This window comes from Rhineura floridana, chromosome 4 (assembly GCF_030035675.1).
Source record: "Rhineura floridana isolate rRhiFlo1 chromosome 4, rRhiFlo1.hap2, whole genome shotgun sequence".
In the NCBI taxonomy this organism is placed as follows: Eukaryota; Metazoa; Chordata; class Lepidosauria; order Squamata; family Rhineuridae; genus Rhineura; species Rhineura floridana.
In genome coordinates, this window is record NC_084483.1 from 103608704 (window position 1) to 103633325 (window position 24622).

Below are 24622 nucleotides of genomic sequence, written 5' to 3' on the forward strand. Positions count from 1 at the left end.
CAGAGTTGTTCTGATATCACAATTTTCACTTCACCATACTCAAGCCATGTTTACAAAAGCAGACATGCTGCTTTTATCAACAATTGGATTGGATTGTTATCTGTTATATAACACCACATACTGGTTAGATCTGGTGACTGCACAGGCTTAGTTTAAGAAACAAGAGAGTTTTCATCTACTGAATGACAGCATAGGTAGGCCTCTGATGGAAGGAATTTATAAGATTCAGTTCACAGCTCCTCCATATTGATTGTCATTAAGTCTCCCATAATAAGCCAGTTACCTATGCTCATCTTCAGTACCATTGTTATTGAGTAGTTTGGTTGAGATGCACGTTTCAGAATTTTGTGTGTCATTTGGTTTTGCTCTAAACAATGAGAACATCATTTCAGTAAATTAGGGAAAGCCCCTATGGTGCAAGGCAGTGTTGGTTTAAGTACATGGCAGCCACAACCAGGGCATTGCAATTGTCTCAGTTAATTCAAGATCCCAGCTGACAAGCATATCCTGCCTTAATGAAACTAAGTATCTTTTTTTTGCATTTCTTGCAAGATCCAAGCTTGCCTCTCTTTTAGCAAGGGAGAGATCCTTTCTTTAGAATAAAGATTTGATGGGTGGATGACTTGGCTTTAGACCAGTGGCATTACACTTAATTGGCATAACTAAGCATGTCCCAGAGAACTCACGTCACTACCTGTGTCATTGTTGTGAAATGGCACACAGATCTAAGCCTCTGGATCTTTTCTCAAAAGGGCACTTTAAAATTCAGGGCAAAGATTGAATAATAGGTTTTTCCTATAACTGGTGCATCCTCAGTTTGTTCACCTTTTTGGGAAACATCCAGAAGGCTACTCCACACCACTCTTTTCAAATGCTCTAGCCCTGTGAACAGCAGCAAGAACTGGCTTCTCTCTAACTCTTTGCCTCTGCCTTCCCCATTTCCTTTCCTCTGAATCATGTTTATTTTGGGATAGTTTATTGTTTATTATTATTATTTATTTATTAGATTTATATCCCACCCTTCCTCCCAGTAGGAGGGCTCTTTAGGAGAGAGGCACCTGCCAGTGCCTCTTTAAAAGAGGAATATTTTCCTATTTCATGCACACATGTGTACAGATATACTAGTAGATGTGATTACACCTTAAAGATGTCAACATTGTAACCTTAAACAAAATTAACTGAAATTCACAAGCACAGAGAAACCCACAAGAACTGCAGTTTGGTGACTTCGCTGAGGATCTTTACCAATAAATACCCAAAGCCTTAATGCAATATCAGTTTCCAGTTATTATGATCATGATAATGAAACCAGTTTTAAAATAGCTGAAGGTTTTTTCCTAGTCACTGCAATCAAATACATTATATAATTTTTATTTTGTTTATTCTGCAACTTTAGAACCAAAGTTTTATTAAATATTTCAAATCTAACAACATACCCAAAGATCAACTTGATGGCATTTCCATGCCCTTGGAATATCACTAATAGTATGGTAAGTGATTTTAAATACATTCCATATCAATGTACTCAGCTTTGTGCAATCCCAAAAATGCAACCCATCTCAACGATGATGGAGTGCACCTCTCAGACAGCTCTGTGCAGCTAATGAAAGAAGCAGCATATATTCTGTGAGGGCAGCTGCAGCGTCCCCTGCAAAATCACAAGAAATCCTCGAGCACAACACTTGGATTGCATACAATGCAGCCATTTGTAAGTATGAACTCTCTGCCTTGTCTTTCCCTCATCCTCACTTTGCAACATATAATTTCACACCTGGACATGATGGATGTGGCCCAGTTGAGATTTCTGAACTCTAAACACCATTTGTATAGCAAATGGAAGTGGAACACTGCATTTGAAGGCATTGTTGCAGTGGAGACAAATTCAGTCCTCATAGCCTGACTGTGGCATAGCAGAGCACGCACAAAGATACAAAGTTGTCCCGCATGCACCCTCCAACCATCCCTGAAATATGCAGGTCTTTCCTTCACAATCCCTTTTCCATCACAATCAGGACCATTTCGCTAGTGCTAATGTTAAAAAAGAAAAAGTAACATATAGCTACTAATTGCCTCTATAACAAGTCCCAGATGTTTCCCAAATCCCAAGTAACAGTAACAATTTTGTGACTTGCTTGCTGGTCAGTTTTAGAGGTATATCACCACAGCTGCTGTTTCTCTTTGACCTTCTGCTTGGAAATTGACAATACCTGACAAAATACTGAGGAAGTGTGTCTCACATAACAGTGTGTTTCACTCCAAAAAGAGCTGAGTTCTGGATGAATCCTGCTGAAAAACCTTCCCCAGGACAATCATCTTCAAGGCTCTTCGAAACCATAGGTAAAAATACGCATAAACAATTGGGTTAAATGTAGAATTTAAGTAGCCAAACCAAACCATGGCATCAATGAGAATAGGAGGTATTGTATAATGCATAAAGGGATCTGTTGCCATACAGAAGAAGAATGGGAACCAGCAGATGAGAAAGACACCAACCACCGTGCCTAAAGTCTTTGCGGCTTTTTTTTCTCTGCTGTGGGAAATATGATGCTGCACTTCAAATCTGATCTGCATTTGGTTCACAGCAGCCTTAATGGACCTGGCTTGCCTTTTGGCTATAATGTATATCTTCCCATAGACACACAACATGACTAATCCAGGGATGTAAAAAGAAACCATGGAGGCCACCACCCCTGCGGTTTTGTTGAAGAAGACAAAACAGCCTCCCACACAGTAGATGATCTTATAGAATGTCTCTTCTGCTCCAATCAGGTTTAACTTCAAAAAGACCAGTCCAAAGCCGAACATGGCAGGGAAGGCCCAGCTTATGAAGATCATGATCAGTATGACACACATGCTGATCTTCGCTTTGTATCGCAGCGGGTCACATATGGCGTAGTAGCGGTCAATGGAGATAAAGGAGAGGTGGAAGATGGAAGCTGTACTCAGCATGATATCGATGCTGGTGTAGATTTTGCAGAGTAATTCCCCAAAATACCAACAGTTTTCAACAGACCTCACCATGCTGTAAGGCATGACAAAGAATCCCAGAAGAAGGTCCACCATGGACATAGAGAGGATTAGGAAATTGGTAGGGGTGTGGAGCTGCTTGAAATGTGATACTGAAATGATAACAGTCAAATTGCCAGCTACAGTAGCCAGGATCACAGATATCATTAAGGCATACATGGAAATACGAATGCTAATTGACCAGTTGCTCTTTATACAGGAGCCATTTATGTGTTCACAACATAACTGCATCCTTTCTAAAGACTCAGATTCATGCAAACACATATTAGGCCTAGTTTGATGGGTTCTGTGTGGGAAGTTCTTCTTTTGTAGTCAAAACAGGATTTATTTATATTTTACCATCCATAAAAAGTGGATTACCTGCTGGGAAAGAAAATTAAAACATGAATATTTATTTAGGGCTGAGACAAAATTTTTCTCCACTTAGCAAGCTCTAAATAGGGCTCTCCTTGCAGTGACTTTTTTTCCAGAGGGCCGTGAAAACAGGAGTAAAGTGTTTGTCCCACTCACCAGTTACATTCCCTGCTCCTACTGCATGCCATTTTTTTTAAATTTTCCCCCATGACACATGGGGTCAGGAAGCAATGTCCTCACTCTGATTTCGCTTTAAACATAATCATGTAGCCAAAGCAGAGTAAGAACAGGAAACACTGTCATGGATAGGCAGCAAAATATGACAATATATGGCAGGAAAAAGGGGTGGCTTTCATGAAAGTTCATCTCCGCCCCTTTCTGATAAACTTTTGGTAGAGCTCTAAGGAGGTGAGCCAGTGCTTATATTGCTTTATAATAGGATGAGTCATGCCTGCACAATCATTATACCCAAAACCCAAATACCGCCCACCAGGGGCCAATAAGGTCCCTGTCCTTACAACAGGCCAGCCCAAAACACAAGGGAAATAACAAGCCCCTGGCAGATCACATGGCTGTGGTGGGCTATGGTGAGCTTAGTGCAAACATGGAGATCCCCTGGCCCATGGGTTTAGTTTGGCCTGCCAAACCTCTTCAACTAGTCTCCAGCACTTCTGCCATACACTTCCCCCAATTTCCATCACCATCACAGTGCACTGGGTGGTAAGGAACCACCAGCAACAGACAGGAGTGATTTTCATCCCTACCACAGCATGCTCTGCCGGCAGTATCTGCTGAGTGGCAGAGGAAATCCAATTTTCATCTTCATCATGGCATGCAGACTTAGGGCTCATCTACATTGGAGCATTTCTTTGTAGCAAATACACTGCTTTTATTGTCATTATTGAGTTCCTGCTCAATGGTAGCTGCCAATCATCTTTTCCCATTCACACAAGTAGGCATTCCTCTGGGAAGGATTAGTCTGTTTCCTTGTGGCCCTGCCCTCTAATTATGCATTTCCACTCCCTCTGGTTGCTAGGTGACCGAGCATGCTCAGTCTGTTCAACCAGCTACAGTAGGTTCCTTTAAAAAAAACAGAAATGTGAATATCTGTTTTCCCTGCCTATGGTTGGTAGGATACAGCTGAAATACAAATATTTGTTTCAGCATTGTTATGCTTTTGAACACAGGTTAGGGGGAAAAGAAAATAAAGGCACTGTTTGCAGCAACATAAAAAAGGCCAGCAGAACAGAGGAGAGCAGCAGGAAGTTGCTTGCAGCCCATAGGAAACAAAATGAAAGAAGGAAGGAGGAAATAGTGGGCATGGAGAGGGGAACAATTGACACACCCACCTAAAAGCACTGGAGCAAAGTGTTTGCAACCACTAGAGAAACATGGTGGAGACTTTTTTTCTCCCCTTTTCCTATTATCAGTGGATTGGGTTAGTACAGATTTACAGGGGGGAAACTGCATAATAGCTTCTATTTGCCAGTAACATCATGTGAACCATGCAAATTTAAAGGAGATGTGAGTACCACCTGACACATGGTAAGCTACCATGTAGATGAGCCCTTGATGTTACGGGAATAAAAATACCCCCCATCCCTCGGCTGATCTGAGGGGCTGAGCAGCGTATATTGTTATGTTTGTGTTGTGTCTGTCTGTGTGAGATTGTGTGAATATTGTTTGTATGTTGTACATAATTTGTAGGGGTACATTAATTGTCTGAATGTGGTATATTCTTTAATAATAATAATAATATTAATAATGATGATGATGAAAAAGAAGTTTGTATTAAGGATGAGTAATTGTGTGAATGTGCTGTGAAGTGTCTGTCTCTCTCTTTGCATGAATGGAGTGGGGAGTGGGCCCCTCTCATACCTGCATGTGCCTCCTGAGCACTTTCCACAAGGGAATGTAGCCCTCAGAAGGAAAAAGGTTCTCCACCGTTCACTTAGTGGAGTTGTGCAAGGCTGAGCCTTTTTAGGTGTTTTTTTGATTGACATAGTCAGTTTTTAAAGGCCTGGTATGTAAATAAGGTACAGAGGGAAATTATGATACAGGAAGCCTTCCAACAATTATACTGTTATTAATGGAGTTTTTTAGATTATCACAATATTTGCCAGTGCTTTTTACAGCAAAAAAAAAGCTATTGTTGATTATGAGGTTTTTCAAACAGAAATGTAACACTGACAATCCAGTCCACAAAACAATTCTTCATTATAAATGGATTTGGTCTATTTTCTCCTATGAGTTGAGCAGCTTGATTCAAATTTTTTTGTTCAATCAGAACAATCATCCGACAGTACTGATGATATCACTACAATTACTGAGGAATGAGTGGGATGCATTAGGACTGTGGTCTACACACTATTGCACACTCAGTAGTCAGCACATAATGATTTTAGCAATTCTACCCTTTTCCAAGCCATTCCCATTCTTCTCAGTGCCAGCATTATTGCTTGTTGGAATATTTTGCTATGGAGGAGGGGGGAGAAGGATGAGAAGTGCTCTACTTGCTCCAGAGAGCACAGTGGCAAAAAAGAACTGGGCAGACTGTCAGGAAGGGGAGATGCTTAGTTCCCAGCGTGAATGAACTCATTCCAAACAAGAATAGAAACAAATAAAATAAGTTTGGAAACACACTGATATGGTCCTCTAACACAGCAAATGATTCCCTTGATAATCTCTTTCTGGGCATTTAGCCCATGAGATTTTCATTTCTGTTGCTCTGAAGAGAATTTCCCATCCACACCCCCAAGTGATTTACGTGCTTTTCCAGACAGTGAGTCTTTTACATGACAAGTCCAAACACTTGCTTTCCATTTTTGTTACGGTATAGCATGGAATGAGGTATGAGATATTATTTTAGGTCTTTCCCTAACAGCCAAGTTGGACCCAGGATAGCTCAGATGGAAACAGTTTGATGTGCTGGAAGATTTAGCTGATAGGTATCTTAAAAATGATACTCATCCAAAAGTTCATCTCCTTCCTTCAGTCTGCTTTTCCCATATTTTTGAGGGCTATTTTGCAGATTCCATTTCTAACAAATTTCTTCTTTATGTTCTCTTCATCATGGATGAAGTCATGATAAATGATGAATTCCAGAACCAGAAGAGGCCAGAGGTTTTGGAACAAAGTGCCTCTCATCTGAATGTTTACCAAAGACTGAAAGATTCAGGTAGCTGGGGAACAAACCTTTAAGGATGCCTAGATTCCTACGGTTTATATTAAAATAAATTGTTGCAATTGACTGTGTCACTCTCAAGAGATATTATGAAGAACCAATGAATACTCTTCAGTTGGGCAGAAGTCTTCTTAGGGCCTGTTTCCAGTTATACCAACACGGAAAGCTTTTTCAGCCTGAGGGCCACATCCTTTTGTAAGTAGCATTCTAGGGGCCACATGCTAGTGGTGGATAGGGCCAAAGATAAAGAAATGTTACATTCCAGCCACACAAAAGCTGGAGGTTTCTACACATGCAAATGTGTGTGCGCACACACTCAGAGGCACCTCTCTCCATCCTTCCAGGCAAGCAAGAGGCACTAACAGAGTTCAAGGAAGGAGGGTGTGGCCTCTGGAAGTATGTGTGGTGTGGGAAGAATCCTGAGGGCCAACTGGAGAGTCCTGGAAGGCAGCATTTGGCCTCTGAGTCTAACAATCCCCACCCCTGAACGAAATGATGGCCAGCTAGCATGTAGCGAGGCTAGCAAAGTGCAGAATGCATGCTTCCTGGAGCAGTTGGATTCTGATGGCACCTTCAGAGATCAGCCATGCTTGGCAACATGAGCAGCTGGGCCAGTAAAAAGGTTTAACCAGCTGAAGGCCCTGAGCAGTCTGCCTGAGTTTAAACGCTTATATTTGCTCTCCCATGCCATTTGTTAACTTCATGTTGGTCCTAATAAGTCATATTGGATTGCTTTCCCCTTTGTTAGTAGAAGTGGTAGACTCCAGCTGAATCACTCATGTGATCACTTAAAAGATCACAGGTAACAAGACTGAGAGGGGAAAGGCTATTACTTTAGACACCAGAGAATTAGGATTGAGCCCCACTGCTAGATCACATCCATAAGATGGGGGTAACCTGTGGACATTTGAAGAGTTGACGAGGAAGGGGGAGAGTTAAGTATTCTTCTTCTGCCTGCTAATTCCCCTCTTCAAGTGCTCATCCATCCACCTAACCAGGGCAACAAGGTAGGGAACCTCACATTTCCATTTCAATATCTAGGTCCCTCTGATTTGGTGGGTTTCTGTTGCTTGGGGGGGGCAGAAAAGGCAACACTGAATCATTACTATCTATTAATCAAGCACTAGGTTTGAGGAGTCTTAGTAAAAGAGAGTCATGGGGCAATATCTGACTTCTGATGTTATGCAGCATAGATGACACTCTAAATCAGGGTTGGATAACCTTTTTTTTTTTTAATCTAAGGGCTGTATTACCGGGGGGAAACTGTTGGGGGCTGCATTCCAATGTCTGGCAGGGCCAGACATGCACACAATGACATTCACTTTAACACAGAGAGAGACACACATTTGATGTATTGCAGCTATTCAAGCCATGATAAGACACATGCTTCTCTTACAATCACAGTTATTCTCGTTCTTTCCCACGCACACTTAACAGCTATTTGCTGCACTATCTCACACACATCTCTGTTGTTTGCACGTCATGCATTGTATTAATTATACAGTCATGAGAGGGGCTGTATACTACAGTCAGCATGGATGTTTTGTGTTCCACAATGTTACATTGAAAATACTCTCCATGCCATTCCGATCCTTACCATAAGCTCATTTCAAAACAAAACCTTACAAAACTTATAGTCCTGAACTCAGAAACCGCTTGCTTAACAACCCTCTAAATTTTCATGGTGATACACAAAACAGTCAGAGGGAATAGAGAGTTCAAAGTGTAAAAAGAGAGACAGAGAAACCAGACCCCTTTTTGACTTTTTTTCTGTCAGAGTTCTCATAATCTGTTGAAATTAATTAAAAATCAGACATGTTCACAGAGTACCTGTAATCCTATTACTGACCTTGCCCCATACTCTGACCTTCATCTTCTGCAGTTTAAAAGTTTAAAAAATGCCTGGCTGATTTTTAATTAATTTAAGGAATTTTGGCTTGAATTCAATGATAATGTCGGGCATGCTCAGTAAGAACCAACTGTCAGTGTTCTAAAAGCCAGACTCACAGCCGCTGGGCTTGCCTAATCAGGGGGCCACACCCACACCAGACTCTGATTTCACATGAGACAGTCATAGCTTCTCCCAAAGAATCCTAGGAAGTGTAGTTGTGAAGGGTGCTGAGAGGAGACTCCTATTCCCGTGACAGAGCTCCAGTGACCAGAGTGGTTTTACAGGCAGCCACTCTGATTGAAGTTCTATGAGGGGAACAAGGCATCTCCTAGCAGCTCTGAGCACCCTTCACTAACTACACGTCCCAGGATTCTTTGGGAGAAGCCATGACTGTCTAAAGGGAAATAAAGGTCTGGTGTGGATGTGGCCAGGGACAGCTTTGGTTTCAATTTGGGTGGGAGGCTACATGTGCGTGCTGTAGAATGAAAAGGTGGGAGAAACCCTGAAAAAGAATGATGCTGTTCACAGTGTTTTCCTTTTGGAGAGGAAAGGGGCTTCCCTTCTGCCCAGTGCCCATCCACCCAATTTCCTGCCCTCCTCCCCCCCCCAGGTCAGTCTCTCCTATCCTAAGCATGATTGCATAGGAATAAATCACACTGAACTCAAAAAGCATGCAAATGATCAAACCTGCCCTCCCCTCCTCCTCCCTCTTATCCCCTCCCTCTGTTGCGCTGCTATAGAGCGTGTGGTCCAACACAACACCAGAAGCAGGTTCGGTATAGGAAAAGATCCAGTCACAGGCAATGATTTTGTTAAGAGTCTTTACTGAGACAGTTAGAGTTACAAACAGCTTCTTCCACATCACACTACACCCCCACACCACTTTCGGTTTCTCTCAAGCCTTATGTAGATAAGAGTGCCCTTGTATTGGCACAGCTGCCACAGACGGCCTTGGTATTCTCCCTAGCCAGATTAACCCCATAAGAGCAGGTCTTTCAGTTGCTTTCCTCTCTGTGAGGAACACACACACAACCTGAGAGCCCAACAGCCCCCACCTGTTTCTCACAGAAATTCCAATGCCCTCTTATCTATTATATGCACTCGCTTTAACATTTCGTTACAGTTGACAGCACCTTATACATTTCAGCTTTGCTTTACACGTTAACATTTTCTTTTCTGGATTCCAGGCTTTCTTTATTCACTACATCTGTTACATTTCATAAATAGATCAATCAACATTCCTTTCCCACTTTTCATCATTGCATTTAGGTTTCACACATGTTAAATACAACGTTTCTGCATCCATGTTTTGCTTAGTGTATGCCCCCTGGTCTGTTATAAGACCAATAGTGAATCTTTCAGGTGGCTTCCCTTTGTTCTCTCTCTCTGAGCGTCTTAAGGGAACTTGAGACTCAGTTTCTCTTGTGCCACCGTGGCTTGCACTAGTTCCTGGTAATTCTCTCTCATGTAATGACACATCATCAGCTTTTCTTTTCTTAATGTTATGTTTCCCCCATATGAGCTCATTTAACGCTTCTTTTAATGGCATTTGCAGTACTTCTTCCTCTTCGCTAGGACCTGGCTGTATGTCCTCCTCTTTTACTGCATGTGTATCGTGTGACCCATTTAGGTTTATGGTCTGACTTTGCTTCCATTCCTGATCTGAAACTTTGATGCTTTGACTAAGAACTATTTGTTGTAGCTCAGGAACCCAGACCCTGTAATAAGCGTTCTGAAAGCCCAGCACATGTCCCTCCTGGGCTCTCAGCGCTAACTTACTGCGCCTTTTACTTTTGGGTACGTGAACCCAACATTTAGCCCCAAAACGCTCAATGTGCCTTATCCGTGGTTTCTTCCCCGTCAGTTTTTCATAGGGAGACATTCCAAGACTCCTGTGTAACAACCTATTCTGGATATAAACAGCATATAGGATACACTTTCTCCAAAATGTGTTGGCTAGGTTTGAATCTCCCAACATGGCTCTCATGGATTCCTGAAGAGACCTATTTTTTCTCTCCGCAACCCCATTTGAAAACGGAGAAAACGGGGCAGTGAAGTTTTGGGCTATCCTCTTTCTTTCCATGAAGTCCTGCAAAGCTTGGCTCGTGAATTCACCCCCCTGATCTGAGCGTATGCGTTTTATCATGACCCCATGTTGTGTTTCCACTCTCTTTATGAACAGGCGTAATTTTGTATCTGCCTCATCTTTTCTCTTCAGCAAGTACACATGACAATACCTTGTGAAATCATCTACCACAACCATGAAATACTTAGGACCCCCCTTTGAACACTGCAATGGTCCAGATAAGTCGACGTGTATCATCTGATATGGTGCAGTGGTTGTGCACTCTGTCTTTTGATTTATGGGTGCCACTGTGGCTTTAGCTCTGTAACACGCATCACATTCATATACTTGCTCACATCCCTGTAATTTCATGTCCTCACTATGAGTAGGGTTTTTCTTAATTGTGTCATAATGAGCATGACCCAATCTTCTGTGCCACTGATGTACACAGTTTTCGTGCAACTGTCTTTTGGCACTTAATACAGCACATTCCGGCTCAGCGTGAGTGCTTTGCAATGTGAACAGTGAATCTTGCAGACACCCCTGCATGCATATCTCATTCCCTCGTTTAACAACACATCTCCCTTTCTCAAACATTACAGAATAACCTATATCTGTTAGTTTCTTTACAGACAAAATATTACTTGCTAATTGCGGGACTAACAATACATCTGTCAAAATAGTCTGGAGCTTACTCAGTTTCAAAGTTCCACGAGCCAGGACGTCACGTTTGGATCCGTCAGCCAATAAAACAGTTTCCTGCACTGGTTTCAATGAGTGAAATAGGCTTGCATCTTTTATGAGGCAATGGGACGCACCACTATCAATTACCCATTGAGAGTTAATTGTTTTATGCTTCTGGGCACTAACAAAGTTCACGCTAGAGTGCTTCCAGCCTCTGTCTCTTTGCTTGGCTGCACAGTTCCGCTGTATATGTCCCCTTGCTCCACAAAAATAATAGGATTTTAGTCCATGCTGCTCTTTGAAGGTAGACTGCTTAGTTTTGACCGCTTCTTTCGGCTCAGTCTTCCTAGCCTCCTGTCTTCTTTGCCATTCTTGATTGAGTTTCTCTTCTACAAAATCCACCCTCAATCCTCCATCAGGCATCGCCTCCATAGACATCATGAAATTGTTCCATTTCTCATCAAGGGAAGACAAAATGATGTACACCTTTTGTAGATTGCTATGCTCGACCCCTCTGTCCTCCAACTCTGCAAACAGACGTTGAAATTCCGTTAAGTGCTCAATCATAGTGCTCTCTTCAGTCAGACGCATCTGATATAATCTTCTCGCCAAACAAAGTTTGCTCCCTGCGGTCTGTTGCACATGTACAGTATTCAAAACAGTCCACATACGTTTTGCTGTGGGTTCATCTCTCACATATAGTAGTTGAGAGTCGGACAGTGCTAATGTGATGAAAGCCTTCGCCTTTTCATCCTTACGTGTCCATGCCGCTTGAGGGGCCGCCGGTGGGGTGGTGTCAATAACTTCAAACAGATCCTCTTTGATCAGAAAAGCCCTCATCCGTAGCTTCCAGCTGGCATAATTTGTTTCAGTGAGCTGTTCCATAGGCATTCCAGCAGACATATTTATAGCCATTCTCAGCGCTCTGCTTTCCGCTCACCTCTTTCTCACATGGCCTCCGACCCAGCTCGCGTCTCAGCTCCGAGGTTTCGCACCAGAACCGGCACTAGCACTGTATAGTGGACCAGAATCCTGGGCCCATAACCCTTGTTGTGCTGCTATAGAGCATGTGGTCCAATACAACACCAGAAGCAGGTTCAGTATAGGAAAAGATCCAGTCACAGGCAATGATTTCGTTAAGAGTCTTTACTGAGACAGTTAGAGTTACAAACAGCTTCTTCCACATCACACTACACCCCCACACCACTTTCGGTTTCTCTCAAGCCTTATGTAGATAAGAGTGCCCTTGTATTGGCACAGCTGCCACAGACAGCCTTGGTATTCTCCCTAGCCAGATTAACCCCATAAGAGCAGGTCTTTCAGTTGCTTTCCTCTCTGTGAGGAACACACACACAACCTGAGAGCCCAACACCCTCTTCCCCTTCCCTCTCCCTTCCTTCACCCCTCCCTTCCCCTCCTCCCTTTCCAATTCCCTCTTTCCCCCTCCTCCTCCTCCCCTCCACCCTCCCACTTCTCCTTCCCCATGGTCAGTTTTACCTATCCTAGGACTACGACCTGGGAGACCAGAGTTCAAATCCCCACACAGCCATGAAGCTCACTTGGTGACCTTGGGCCAGTCACTGCCTCTCAGCCTCAGAGGAAGGCAATGGTAAACCACTTCTGACTACTGCTTACCATGAAAACCCTATTCACAGGGTCGCCATAAGTCAGAATTGACTTGAAGGCAGCCCATTTCATTTTCAAGCATGACTGCACGGCAGTAAATCCCATTGAACTCAATAAGTATGCAAATGATCAAACCTGCCCTCCCCTCCTCCTCCCATCACCTCCCTTTTACCCCTTCCCCCTTCCTTCACCCCTCCCCCTCCCCTTCCAACCCCCTCCTTTCCCCTCCCACTCCTGCTCCCCTCTCCCCCTTCTTCCTTCCCTCTATTCTCCCCTCCTCCTCCTCCTCCCCCATGGTCAGTTTTACCTATCCTAGCCATGATTGCACAGGAGTAAATGGTATTGAACTCAAAAAGCATGCAAATGATAAGACCTGCCTTTCCCCTCCTTCCCCTGTCCTCTTCCTTCCTCCTCCCTTCTTCCTCCCCTCCCCTCAGGTCAGTTTTACCTACTCTAAGCATGATTGCATGGGATTAATCCCACTGAACTCAATAAACATGCAAATGATCCAACCTACCCTCCACCTCCCCCTCCTCCCTGCTCCCCTCCTCCTCCTCCCTTCCCTATCCCCTGTGGTCAGTTGCACCTATCCTAAGCATTATTGCAGGGGAGTAAATCCCACCGAACCCAATAAGCATGCAAATGATTAATCCATTCTCAGCAAACTTGCACAAGATCCCATTTCTTATATCCCAGACTAAAAAGCAGGGAAGTTCACTAAACCTTGAGGTTTAATAAAGTACCTATAGCCAACAGATATTTCTGTGAAACTTTAAAAAGCAGGGAAATTGGGCAGCTATAGTGAATACACCAGGGGAGCAGGAGATCTGACCTCCTCTCTGAGATATTGTACGGCGCATTTTACCAAATTCTTCCAAGCTACATAGGAAGTGGATTGGACTGTGAAAGAGGAACCCAAATTGCGTTTGCATTTTTTCAAATGTGTAGGGCTATAGGTACATTCTTAAACCACAAGGTTTCTTGCCTATTAGTGAATTCCCATAGGCTTCCTAGAGCTAGGATCCACAAAAGCCATTCTGTTTTCCACACAGATCATCCTCCACCAAGACTATATACATATCTTAGAGTCCAACTTTGTGTCTTCCTCCAACTGCTTGAGTTCTGCAGTATTTTCAGTTCTAAAATTATGAATAGTTATGACTCCACCCCCCAAAAATGGACATGTACTTTCCATCACTGTCTCCATCTCCATCACATGGAGAAATAATAATACTGTCTTGCCCAGTAATTACTAGCTGGTTATTTACAAATGAATCCTGTGCATGTTAGCTCAGAATCAAGTTCTACTTTATTCAATGGGGCTTACTTCCAAGTGAGAGTACATAGGAGTAATCTTGCTTTTTATCCATGTACATGTACAGAGAAACAGAAATCTTCCTCATCTCCAAGCAGGGAAAATTCTGCAGGGAAAAGGAATGTGGTAGTGGATTATGCTCTGACCCAGAGGCTCTATTTGGTTTAAAACTAAACAATCAATTTTAAGTGTTATAATTGCCAGTTAGTATCTTATTTACTCAGGAGATATATTAATTTTAAAATGGGAAACTTGATTTAATCAGCCTTTTTTAAGGTGATTTTAAAAAATGGCTTTGATTTAAAATCAGTCTACCCTGGGAGATGTACATCTATCAGCCTGTGCTATACCAACATCTTCCATAAGGCTACAGCACACTGGCTGGCTGTATATGTTGGCTTATTCCATTTTAGAAACACATTGACCTTTTGACATAGGATAGACTGAGAGACAGTGAATCCCCACAAAGTCAACCAATGAGGAGGAATTAGAACCCAGCTCTCTCTACTCCAAGTCCAATAGATTAGCCACTGTGTTACATTGGCCTTCCAGAGGTTTGCATTGCCATTGTGGCATAGCAACATCTTGTGTAAGGCAAGAAGTAGACACCCAAATTGGTGGAAATCAACAAATAATTATAATGAACGCTATAGATGTCAGAGCCCAGGAGTCAGATTCCCCTTCATTCTATGGGGTGATAGAAGTGAGGACTCCAAACCTGAAAGGGAAAGGCATGCAGGGCTAGCCTCAGTGTCCACACAGACACACCAGCCTGAGGATGTGGCACTGCCATCCTCTAAATCAGAGGCCTCTATGGTAGAAGACTCAGGAGAACCTGAGGCTCTCCCACTCTGTCAACTGAAGAAGGCTTCAGTTAATGGGCCCATTTAACTAAGGCCGCATCTTACAGCACAGGTAGTGCTAATAATCAGGCTGCACTACTACTATATAAGGACCCAGTTTCAGCTGGTTCCTTGCTGGAGCAACTTCAGAGCTCTGTGTTCCCCAGAGTGCTGCCTCACATTGAGCCTGAACCCTGCCTCATCTTACAACCTGGTTGGGCTTTCCCTTGCCTCGCTGCCCCACAGGGCATGACAATAGAGGTCATTAGCTGAAAGAGAAAAGCATACGATAATAACCCATCCACCTCACCAAAGAAACAACTGAATGTAGATCACAGCCAGCCTTCTCATGAATGGAATTCCATTCATGGGATGCTCCTGCTGGAAAAACAGGGAGACAATTTTTGCTTATTTCTTTCTCTTCAACCCCCTGAAAAGCTGCTCCATATTGGGTTGGGAGACCCACCACCATGAGAGGTGACACTGGATGGATGTGGATGTGGGAAATGATAACAATTGCATTCCTTCCTCTAGCAGGAGGCTCCACTGGATCTCAGCCCATTCTGCATTCTAAAGGAGCCCTTCTGTTCACAGAAGGGAGAGTCTGGACGAAACTGTGCATGTCTTGGAAATATCTCTGGTATGACAATATCACACACATGAAACGGTTAGAATGTATAAAGGGCAAAATTAACAGATATGGACACAGTAAACAAAGGTTACTGAGACACCAGCTGGAAGGCTCGCCATGAAATGTAGCCTGAACTGAGCTCATAGTGTTTTACTAGTTCCTTATTTAAACTCATAAAACCTTGTTATCATACTTTTGAAGGACATGCTTACACAGTCAGAGGGAAAGTGGAAACCACACCCTCCCTTTGTTGCTTTTAAATAAAAGGCACATTAAGCAAGTGAACGTGGTAACACTCAAGAGCGCAGGATATGGGAGTAAAAGCCAGAAACAAAGGGTAATTACCTGGGCAACTACTAGCCCCAACAACCAACTCTTGTCTTTCCATCAATCAAGAGGTAATTTGCCTTTCCATCAATCAAATAAATCTTTTATAAGACTATTCGACACCTTCATTGGTCTCTTCTCTGCCTACTATCTCCTCTGGAACGGGCAGGAGATATAGTAGCAGAAAAGGGTATCTGTGGCTCTAGAATCTGTAGGAATTTGAAAGGTGGAAATTGTGTTGCTGATGCACCACCTAACACTTTTTGGAATGTGGTTCTACAGAAAAACCTATTGCTGACCCAAAGTGTTGTCTATCGTCTCTCCACAAATCCATGTTTCAAAATTGTGTGTGTGTGTGTGTGTGTGTAAAATTTATGATAATTTACTATGGCATACACTTTACACATATTGAACTGTTTCTTGCTGCTTAAACAAACAACTTAAAGAGGCTTCTTTGTTCTAGATAAAGTATGACAAACTGCAAATTATGTCAACTTTTGTTATAACTATGTGTAAATTTTTCCTTTTATTTCTGAAGTTCAGGGGCAAGTGCCAATCCTTATGTAGCCAAAATAGCAACATCCATGCCGAATAGAAATGTATCAAGCTTTGCAGAAGTTTTTAAAAAAAGTTTTGAAAAAAACTCCATGGGTGGACCCCCAGAAACAATCCAGTGAGGAAGACTAAGCATGCTCACTGGGCAAAGAATGTTGACCGGAAAATCACGAGTGATAGAGTGGATAGAAACCTGAACAGCAACATTCCATACTGCAACATTTTGGTGCAGGTCTCAGGGCTCATCCAGACGACTGCAAAATGTGTGACACGCCCGCTATGTGTGTTCATTATTTTTTGGTCGTCCAAATGACGTCTCGCGCTGTTACGCACTCTCGCGGGTTAAATCCGCTCCTTGCAATACCGGCAAAAATGCGATTTGCTCTTTAAAATCGGGAATCATCTGCTGTGCCTTCAGGAGTTAGGATGCAATACCGCGGACTTTACAGCTGATGGGCAGTTGTTGGGTGTTTCCCCTTGCCCCTTCTCCTCATTCCAGCCAATCACGTATCTGCACTTTTGCACATGTGCGAGAATCATCGCAATGGTGGGGTGTTGGGGTGTGTGTCTGCAACTACTGCGCAGATGCATTTTATTTTTTGCCAGCCTGCAAACTGGGCGGCCGCTCTGGGTGAGATCTGCAATGCACAGCAAGCGAGAAAGGGGGAATGGTCGGTTTCAGCCTGCCTCCGAAAGCCTTGTCAATTTCATTCTACTTGCTGGGGGTTTTGCTTCAAATCAGAAAAGCATACATTGGTTTAAGTGTAATATCCCAAATGCAAACAAGAAAAGAGCTTCTGGTCGGTTTCAAGCCTGCTCCGGAAAGCTTTGTCAATTTCATTCTCAGTGGGAAGGAAAGGGAGAAGGGGGGGGACACGTTCCTTGCTTTTTTGGAGAAATAAGTGCATTGCCAGCGTGTGTATCTCCTTAAATATCAATAAAGGCAGAAAAGCATACATTCGTTTAAGTGTAATATCGCAAATGCAAACAAGAAAAGGGTGTCAATTTCATTCTCAGTGGGAAGGCAGGCGTGAAACCGACTAGCAGCCTTTCCTTTCAAGGCAAGAACTCCTTTGTGCTTGTTGCAAAGGGGGAGAGGAGCATACATAATTTTTTTGCTGACCAATTGGTTGATAGGGGGAGGTTTTAGAGGCGGAGCTTGGAAAAAGCGAAAAGAATGTAGGGGTCTTACCGCTGCGTGTGCGGGTGCAAAAAAGCGTTTTTTTTAATTGGGAAAGAGCGAACTAAAAGGCAAAGTGAAGACTATCAGATGACAAACTGAATATGGAAACCGTGGATTATCCCACTCCGTTTGGATAAGCCCTCAGTCTGCTTTGGTATTTAGCTGATGTATCACTATGTTGTCCAAACATTACCAAACATTTCAGCCCCAGAACATCCCATTATCATGTTTGTGTTCATCTTCAGTGTTCCACTGTGCCTCTGACAGTTATCACACTGCCAAAAATGCAAGAATGTTTAATTTTAGACATTTTAAAAATGAACTCTTTTATCAGGCTTTGACAAATTATAGTTGGCAATGAAAAGAAAACTGTAAATCATCTTTATTTTTAAAGAAAAATCTAAAAATATTTAATCGGATTCTTCCTTTTCTAATTGGCAGACATAATTAAAACAGAAGCCATAATATCTTTTACAAGTGGCACAAAAATGGTAAGGGAACATGCCAGAATAATGCTAGATGCTGCCAAGAACTCCCAGCTGGTGTAGAATGGAGCAATTTGCCTTCTGATTAAAGCGGGGGGGGGTAGGGGTGGATTGACACTAAATTCCCAGAAGCCCAAAATGCTCAGTGCTGCAGAATCTCAGTGGGCTCCAGGTCCTATGGCTTTCCAGGCAAAATTTAAACAACGCTGGCTTAACCTATAAATCCCAAATGGCTTAGCCCTATATATTTTACAGCCCAGTTTTATGCATATTTATTTATTTATTTTTATTTGTTTCATTTATAAACCGCCCATAGCGAATGGCTCTCTGGGCGGTGTACAAAAGGTTAAAATACAAAATCACAATAAAATCAGCCTACAAACAATGAACACAAGCAGGAACAAAAGAAAAGGATTTTTTTTTAAAAAAAATTATAACATAAACGCTTAAAATGCCTGGGAGCATAGCCAGGTCTTAACCTGGCGCCGGAAAGATAGCAGCGTAGGCGCCAGGCGTACTTCTTCGGGAAGGCTATTCCACAGTTCGGGGGCCACTACAGAAAAGGTCCTAGATAGAGTAACTGTCCTCCGGGCTTCTCGATGAGTTGGTACCTGGAGGAGGGTCTTAGATGCTGAGCGAAGTGACCGGGTAGGTTCATAGCGGGAGAGGCGTTCCACAAGATATTGCGGTCCCACACCGTGTTTTTTTACTCAGAAGTCCCACTGAGTGATGGCCAGTGTTAGTCAAACTCAGAGCAGACCCACTGAAGTTAATGGATCTACGTTAGACATGTTGAATGATCTCAGTAGGTCTGTTCTCAGTATGACTAGTGGAGCAATCCCAATCTCTTTGTGCGGGGTGGTTTGTATTTTTTAAACTGGGCAGAGGTATTCCTGCACCCAACTCTTTCAGCTAAGCCAAGCTGCCACAGTGGTGCAAGTATCATTCTGTCAGTGCAGTCCTCCTTCCGTCTGCTGAATGTGTGGGTGGAGGGGGAGCTGGTGGGATCCTTGCCAGAGGAAAGCCCACAAATGGGATGTTTTGAAGATGGGGAGGGGCTGATCTGGCTCAGGTTCTGTTGGATCCCAATCAAGTCTCACTATGCCATCACACAACAATCTGGGCCTGATGATCACTGTACAGTACCAGTTTCCAGGCAGGAATTTGATAGATTTGCCTTCAAATGTGAACTGAATCAAATTTTCTTCCCCATTTCTTCTGCCCATTGATATTTCCTCCCCTTTGCAGTGTGTGGGGATGTGGCCCAGCCACTCCATAAAGCCCTGCTCGAGGGAAGGGGGAAGGTTTGGATTGTAGCCTTAGTTGGATATCATCCACTGAGTTCAATTAAACTTACTGCCTGCCTGGCAACGATGCATCAGACTGCAGCTTTCTAGACTGCCTCCTTCCATATGTCTTGAATAAGACAAGCGTATTTTGGGATATTGTCTACAAGATAATCTCTTCTCTTGTGGCACATCTTGCTCTCCTCCACCCCCAACCTTTAACGTTGTCCATATTTGGGTTGTTTTCTTTATTCAGCAAAATGAGGATACTATAGAATTGTAAAAGTGGGCTTTTAAACAGTCTCAACTTCCTACCTTCTCTGTTAAAATGAGTGGTCTCTGTTGTAGCTTCAGTTTGTCATTGTTTTGAGCTGCATTTCTTTAAGTTGTAAGGTATCTTCAAATGAGAAAATAGTTAGCTTCTTAGCTGATCCGAAAACATGCAAGCCTCACTTACGAACCGCATCACAACGCTCATTCTTTAGGCCTCTAGTAGTTGGAACAGAGCATATTGCTAAAGCCAACCTGTCCAGGAAACTATTGCTAGCAGGGCTAGAGTACCAGGCAAACTGTTCCGTAAGCGTTTTCCTTCCCCTCTCCCTGGAAATGCAAATCTTAACTGCTATTTAATTAACCCTTATAGGCACATTATGAACAAAAGGAGCCACGTAACATAGCACGTGTCATCTACCTTGCGCAAGCATCTGTAAAGGTAAGAAAATACATAAACGGAACCCTGTTTTGTGCTTCTTTTCAAAGGGGTTGCTGTGTACAGAGAACAACATGTGATGGCAGAGTTCTGCTTACTTTGTTGAGGAAACAGGCCTAATCCAACAGACTAATGTTAATATTTGTCTGAAAACAGAACTACTAGATAGGCAATTGTGTATGTTAAGCACATATTACAAGACATAGTAAGAGCTACTGAGGAACACTACTAATTGCTTGCTCTACAGTTAGTACGGAACTTAACTTTTTCAGAGACACTTACAAATGCTTCTTTTAAAAATGAAAGCTAAGACTTTCATACACCTCCAGGTGTCTGCTTGCTCTTTGACCTAGGAAGTAAAGATTAATGTTTTCTACATTGTGTCACAGCATTTCAGGGTCTGCTAGTTCTTGGCTGAGAGAGAGATAACGACTGGGTAAGACATTATCACATCCCGGAAACATCCAGCCTTTCAAGTTATCATTTGATAGAGGACATTAGAACAGGCCAAAAGATCATGTTAAGAGTACTAGGCAGTAGAATTAGTATGTTATGACTACAGGCTTTTATTTATTTATGTTGTTAGTCACTGAGAGCACATCAGTAGAACAGGAAATCTTTGTTTAAACATATATACATAGAATCTGTAACAAATGTTGCAGTGCAAAGTGAACATAAGAAGAACATTGGTGGATCAAGCCAATGGCTCATGTAATCCAGGTATCACAGTGGCTATGCAGATGCCTGTGGAAAGCCAGCAAGCAGAACCTGAACACAGCAGCACTCTCCCCACTTGTGTTGTCCAGCAACTGGTATTCAGACATACTGCTTCAAGGGAGAACATACCCATCGTGGCTACTAGCCATTGATCGTCTTATCCTCCATGATTTTCTCAAATTCTCCTTTAAAGCCATCCAAGTACTCCCGCTCAGGATTCCAGCTTTTTCAGGATACTCCATTCCATTTCCCCTCCCCCCATGTCTTGCCCCCCAATACACATACAGTATTCCATTGCTGTTCAGACCTCACTGGGATGGGTTTTTTTCCCCTTGGTGGGGTTCTTTTGGGTTTTCCCCCTCCCAGGGATTACTTCTGCTTCTGCAAACTTCATGGTTCCTCCAAGCATGCTGATACCTCCCTTCTGTTTCTCAATGGCCCCATTGTGACTACAGTCCTGTCAGCGCTCATCAGCTGGATTTGCTATTATTATTATAGTGCCAAGACGAAAAGACACCCCCCATTAATAATTGTCTTGCTGCTGTTCCTTAAACTGAATGAGCAAGCCTGCTTTCTGTACTCTGCAAACAAGCCTATACTGTGTATGACTCAGGAGCCGAGCCCTTCAGGGAAGGGTCATAAACTCGGTGGCAGAGTGCCTGCTTTTCATGCAGAAGGTCCCAGGCTCAATCCCAAGCATCTCCAGGTAGGGCTGGGAATGCCCCCTGCCTGAAACCCTGGAGAGCATCTGCCGATCAGTAGACAATACTGAGCTAGATGGACAGGCACTCGCCTCCTAATTTTCACTTTGTGTCAAACAAAAAGTAGATGCTTACTCTTAGATTTCACCCAGGTTGTCCCCATGTTGCTTTGGCTTAGTTGATACTCCCAGAAAAGTGAGCACTACTTTTGGGTAGCTCAGAACTGTAAACAGCTTGGATTTGAGTGTGCCTGCATTTCCCACTGAATTAAAAACAATCCAAAACTCCATGACAGAAGTGTTTCCCCCCCCCAACTTGTTTAATTTTTCTGATGGTTAGTTCTGCAAAGAATTTCAAGAAGACAATGTTAGAAGCACAGGATTTTGCGTGGCTAATGAAAATCTGTTACACTGCTACAATAAATGTAGACTGAAGCATGCGCTAAGATTTTACCCGGTGGTTACTGAAAGTGTGGGGATAAGGAACTCCAGCAGGTGAGGAAATGGTAGTAGGTCAGCATTGTGGAAGGGGAATTGATTTGTCCATCTTGTGTAATAAAAAGAATTTGAAAGGCATGTTGGGGTAGGCAACCTAATGTGAATGAATCTTTAAGAGAGTCATACATTTGGATTCAACTGGGTTAAAATTTGGGGGGAAATGGAGAAAGTAATAATACTGAACAGAAATCTGTATTGTTTTACAGATTTCTTTATTTATTTATAAAGACTAGTAGGATCAGCAACAAAACATAGCAGTGTTTCTCCACAGCAGTTTTCTATTCAAGGTTCCAGCCAGCCAACTATGCCTTCTGCCAGGATACTCCATTCTATCCTCCCAGTCCTATTTCACATTTTCCTTTTTTGAAAGACACTTAATATTCCACAGCCACAGAGCAACCTCAGTCAACCTTCATTTGCCAGTTGGGGCTTGTTTGTTCTTCACCCCCTGCTTTTGGCTTTCTTCTTTAATTTTTTTTGTATTTTGAAATCTCAGGGCTCCTTTTAATATATTGATACCTCCCTCTGGTTTATCAGTGGCCCCATTTGGGCTCCATATCTATTGGCACTCAGCACCTGAGTTCACTGTTAGAGGGAATGATAATTTCCATGGTATGTTGAAAACTCTCTCTCTCTCTCTCTCATGACCAGCATTCTATGAACATGATCATGAAGCCGAAAGCACGTTGCTCCCAGGGGTTCCCATTGAGCACTACAGAAGAAAGTAAATGGCCTACAATCTGGGACACAATTAAGAGGGGACAAATCATGACAGGAAACTCACAGTGGCATAGGGCAGGTTTAGTTCTCAGTGGTGTCTGAGTTCATGCCTGTTATGGAAATATGCAGAGATACCCAGCGTCTGAACTGTGTGTGTGGCAGTGTGCGTATTTACTTAAGCAGCAGACTTTTACCCTGCATTTAGACCACTGGGACTTAAGCTACTTTATTTATAGAAATACATAGTAGATAGGAAAGTCATACCTAGTTCTGACTAACTAACTAAGTTGGAGGCGCAATGCCCAGACTTGGGTATTGCCTTCATGGTTCAGGAGAACGAACGAAGACAAAGATGTCTCCTCTCTCCTCAGACAGTCGAAGAAAAAGACAAAGGAAGGAGGGGCAGGTCAGCTTCCCTGAGCATATCAGTTTACAACGGAAGGAAGTTAGGTAGAGAACAGCACAGGTAAAGGTAGGCAAGCCTAGCCAGCTGGAGGACCCTAACTCTATCTTCCTCCAAGAATACAAACAAAAGAACCCAAACAGGAGTTGCTCGTGCCCCACTTCCAACAATGCCTTTATTTCTCCAAAGTAAACAAATGACTGGAGAGCCAGTGTGGTGTAGTGGTTAAGGTGTTGGACTACGACCTGGGAGACCAGGGTTTGAATCCCCATATAGTCATGAAGCTCACTGGGTGACCTTGGACCAGTCGCTGCCTCTCAGCCTCAGAGGAAGGCAATGGTAAACCACCTCTGAATACAGTGTACCATGAAAACCCAATTCATAGGGTCGCCCATAAGTTGGAATCGACTTGAAGGCAGTCTATTTCATTTTTTCAGTCAAATGACTAGCTGTTTTTTCCCCCCTTCCTAACAGGAAAACATGAAGGGCACTATTTGGCTAAGTGCAAGTGCACCGCTAGTGCAATGGTGGTTTCTTCTCCCCTCCTCCCATGTGTACCCCTTGCCATCCCCAAATCTGCTCTGAAGGGTTGGGGGAACCCCTAGAACAGATTTAGGGATGCAGGGAGGAGGAGAGGGGGAGAAATCCTTGTACTGACAGAATGTTCACCTTAGTGCTATGCTGAATACAACCCAAATGCTGCATTTGAGGACAATGTTACCATAGGAACAAAACCTGCCCATTGCCACAGATAACCAGGTAGACAGACTAATACCAACGAGAATGCAATGAGAGCAATGCTTCTCCCTTTGCATTACACAACTTCCTGAATGTAAAGGAAAACAATATTGCCATGAGTGTGGACTGTCTTGATCACTATGATTTTGACTAAAACAACAATGGGGAACCTGTAGCCCACATGGCCATTTTTCCTGGACCACACCCACCTATTGCTCACTTAATGTCCTATTAAGGGAGATGTGGGACATGAAAAGCTGCAATTGCGAAGGAACAAGAAGGAGCCTTTAAGTGCACTTCCAGTTATTCCTTTACAAGTGTGGTTTGCATTTGGCTCTGTTTAAATTTGGCACCAAATGCAAGCACTGCTGCTTTGGGCAGATAGCAGACCCACCCAGAAGCTCCTGAAAGTTAATGTTCCTCAATGGCCTGGAACGTCTATCCATCCTTAGGAACTGGTGCCTCTCCAGCTAGTGGAAAGAGCAGAGAGGAAATTTTAGTTTGAACAGGGGGAGATAGATGTTGGAAGCTTAGAAATCTGCGAGTAGCTGGACTAGAAGAAACAACCTATGTGGGACTCCATGCTGTGGCTCTCGGGAAAGCTTATGCAACATTTGCAGCTGTGAGGCCTATTCATTAAAGAGTCTGCTATATTCCAGCAGGCTCTGCTTTGTAAATAAAG

The 24622-nt window shown here is 43.1% G+C and overlaps 2 protein-coding genes across 2 annotated transcripts in view; one reads left to right on the top strand and one right to left on the bottom strand.

Annotated features, from left to right (window-relative positions):
* Positions 1-1443: 1443 nt before the first annotated feature.
* On the bottom strand, positions 1444-20044 carry TAAR1 (trace amine associated receptor 1). Its single transcript, XM_061623867.1, has 2 exons — positions 19771-20044; positions 1444-3390 (listed from the first exon to the last, which is right to left on the bottom strand). Exon 2 carries the CDS (start codon positions 3289-3291, stop codon positions 2251-2253), a length of 1041 nt encoding a protein of 346 aa, XP_061479851.1. The 5' UTR covers positions 3292-3390; positions 19771-20044; the 3' UTR covers positions 1444-2250.
* Positions 6947-24622, top strand: part of RPS12 (ribosomal protein S12) — a 123303-nt gene continuing 105627 nt past the window's right edge. The window contains exon 1 of the mRNA XM_061623870.1: positions 6947-6951. The gene's annotated coding sequence lies outside the window, so the exon portion shown is untranslated. The remainder of the gene's footprint in view (positions 6952-24622) is intronic.

Bases quoted from the DNA above. Each gene is read 5' to 3' on its own strand.
- TAAR1 (XM_061623867.1), bottom strand. From the start codon at position 3,291: ATGTGTTTGCATGAATCTGAGTCTTTAGAAAGGATGCAGTTATGTTGT.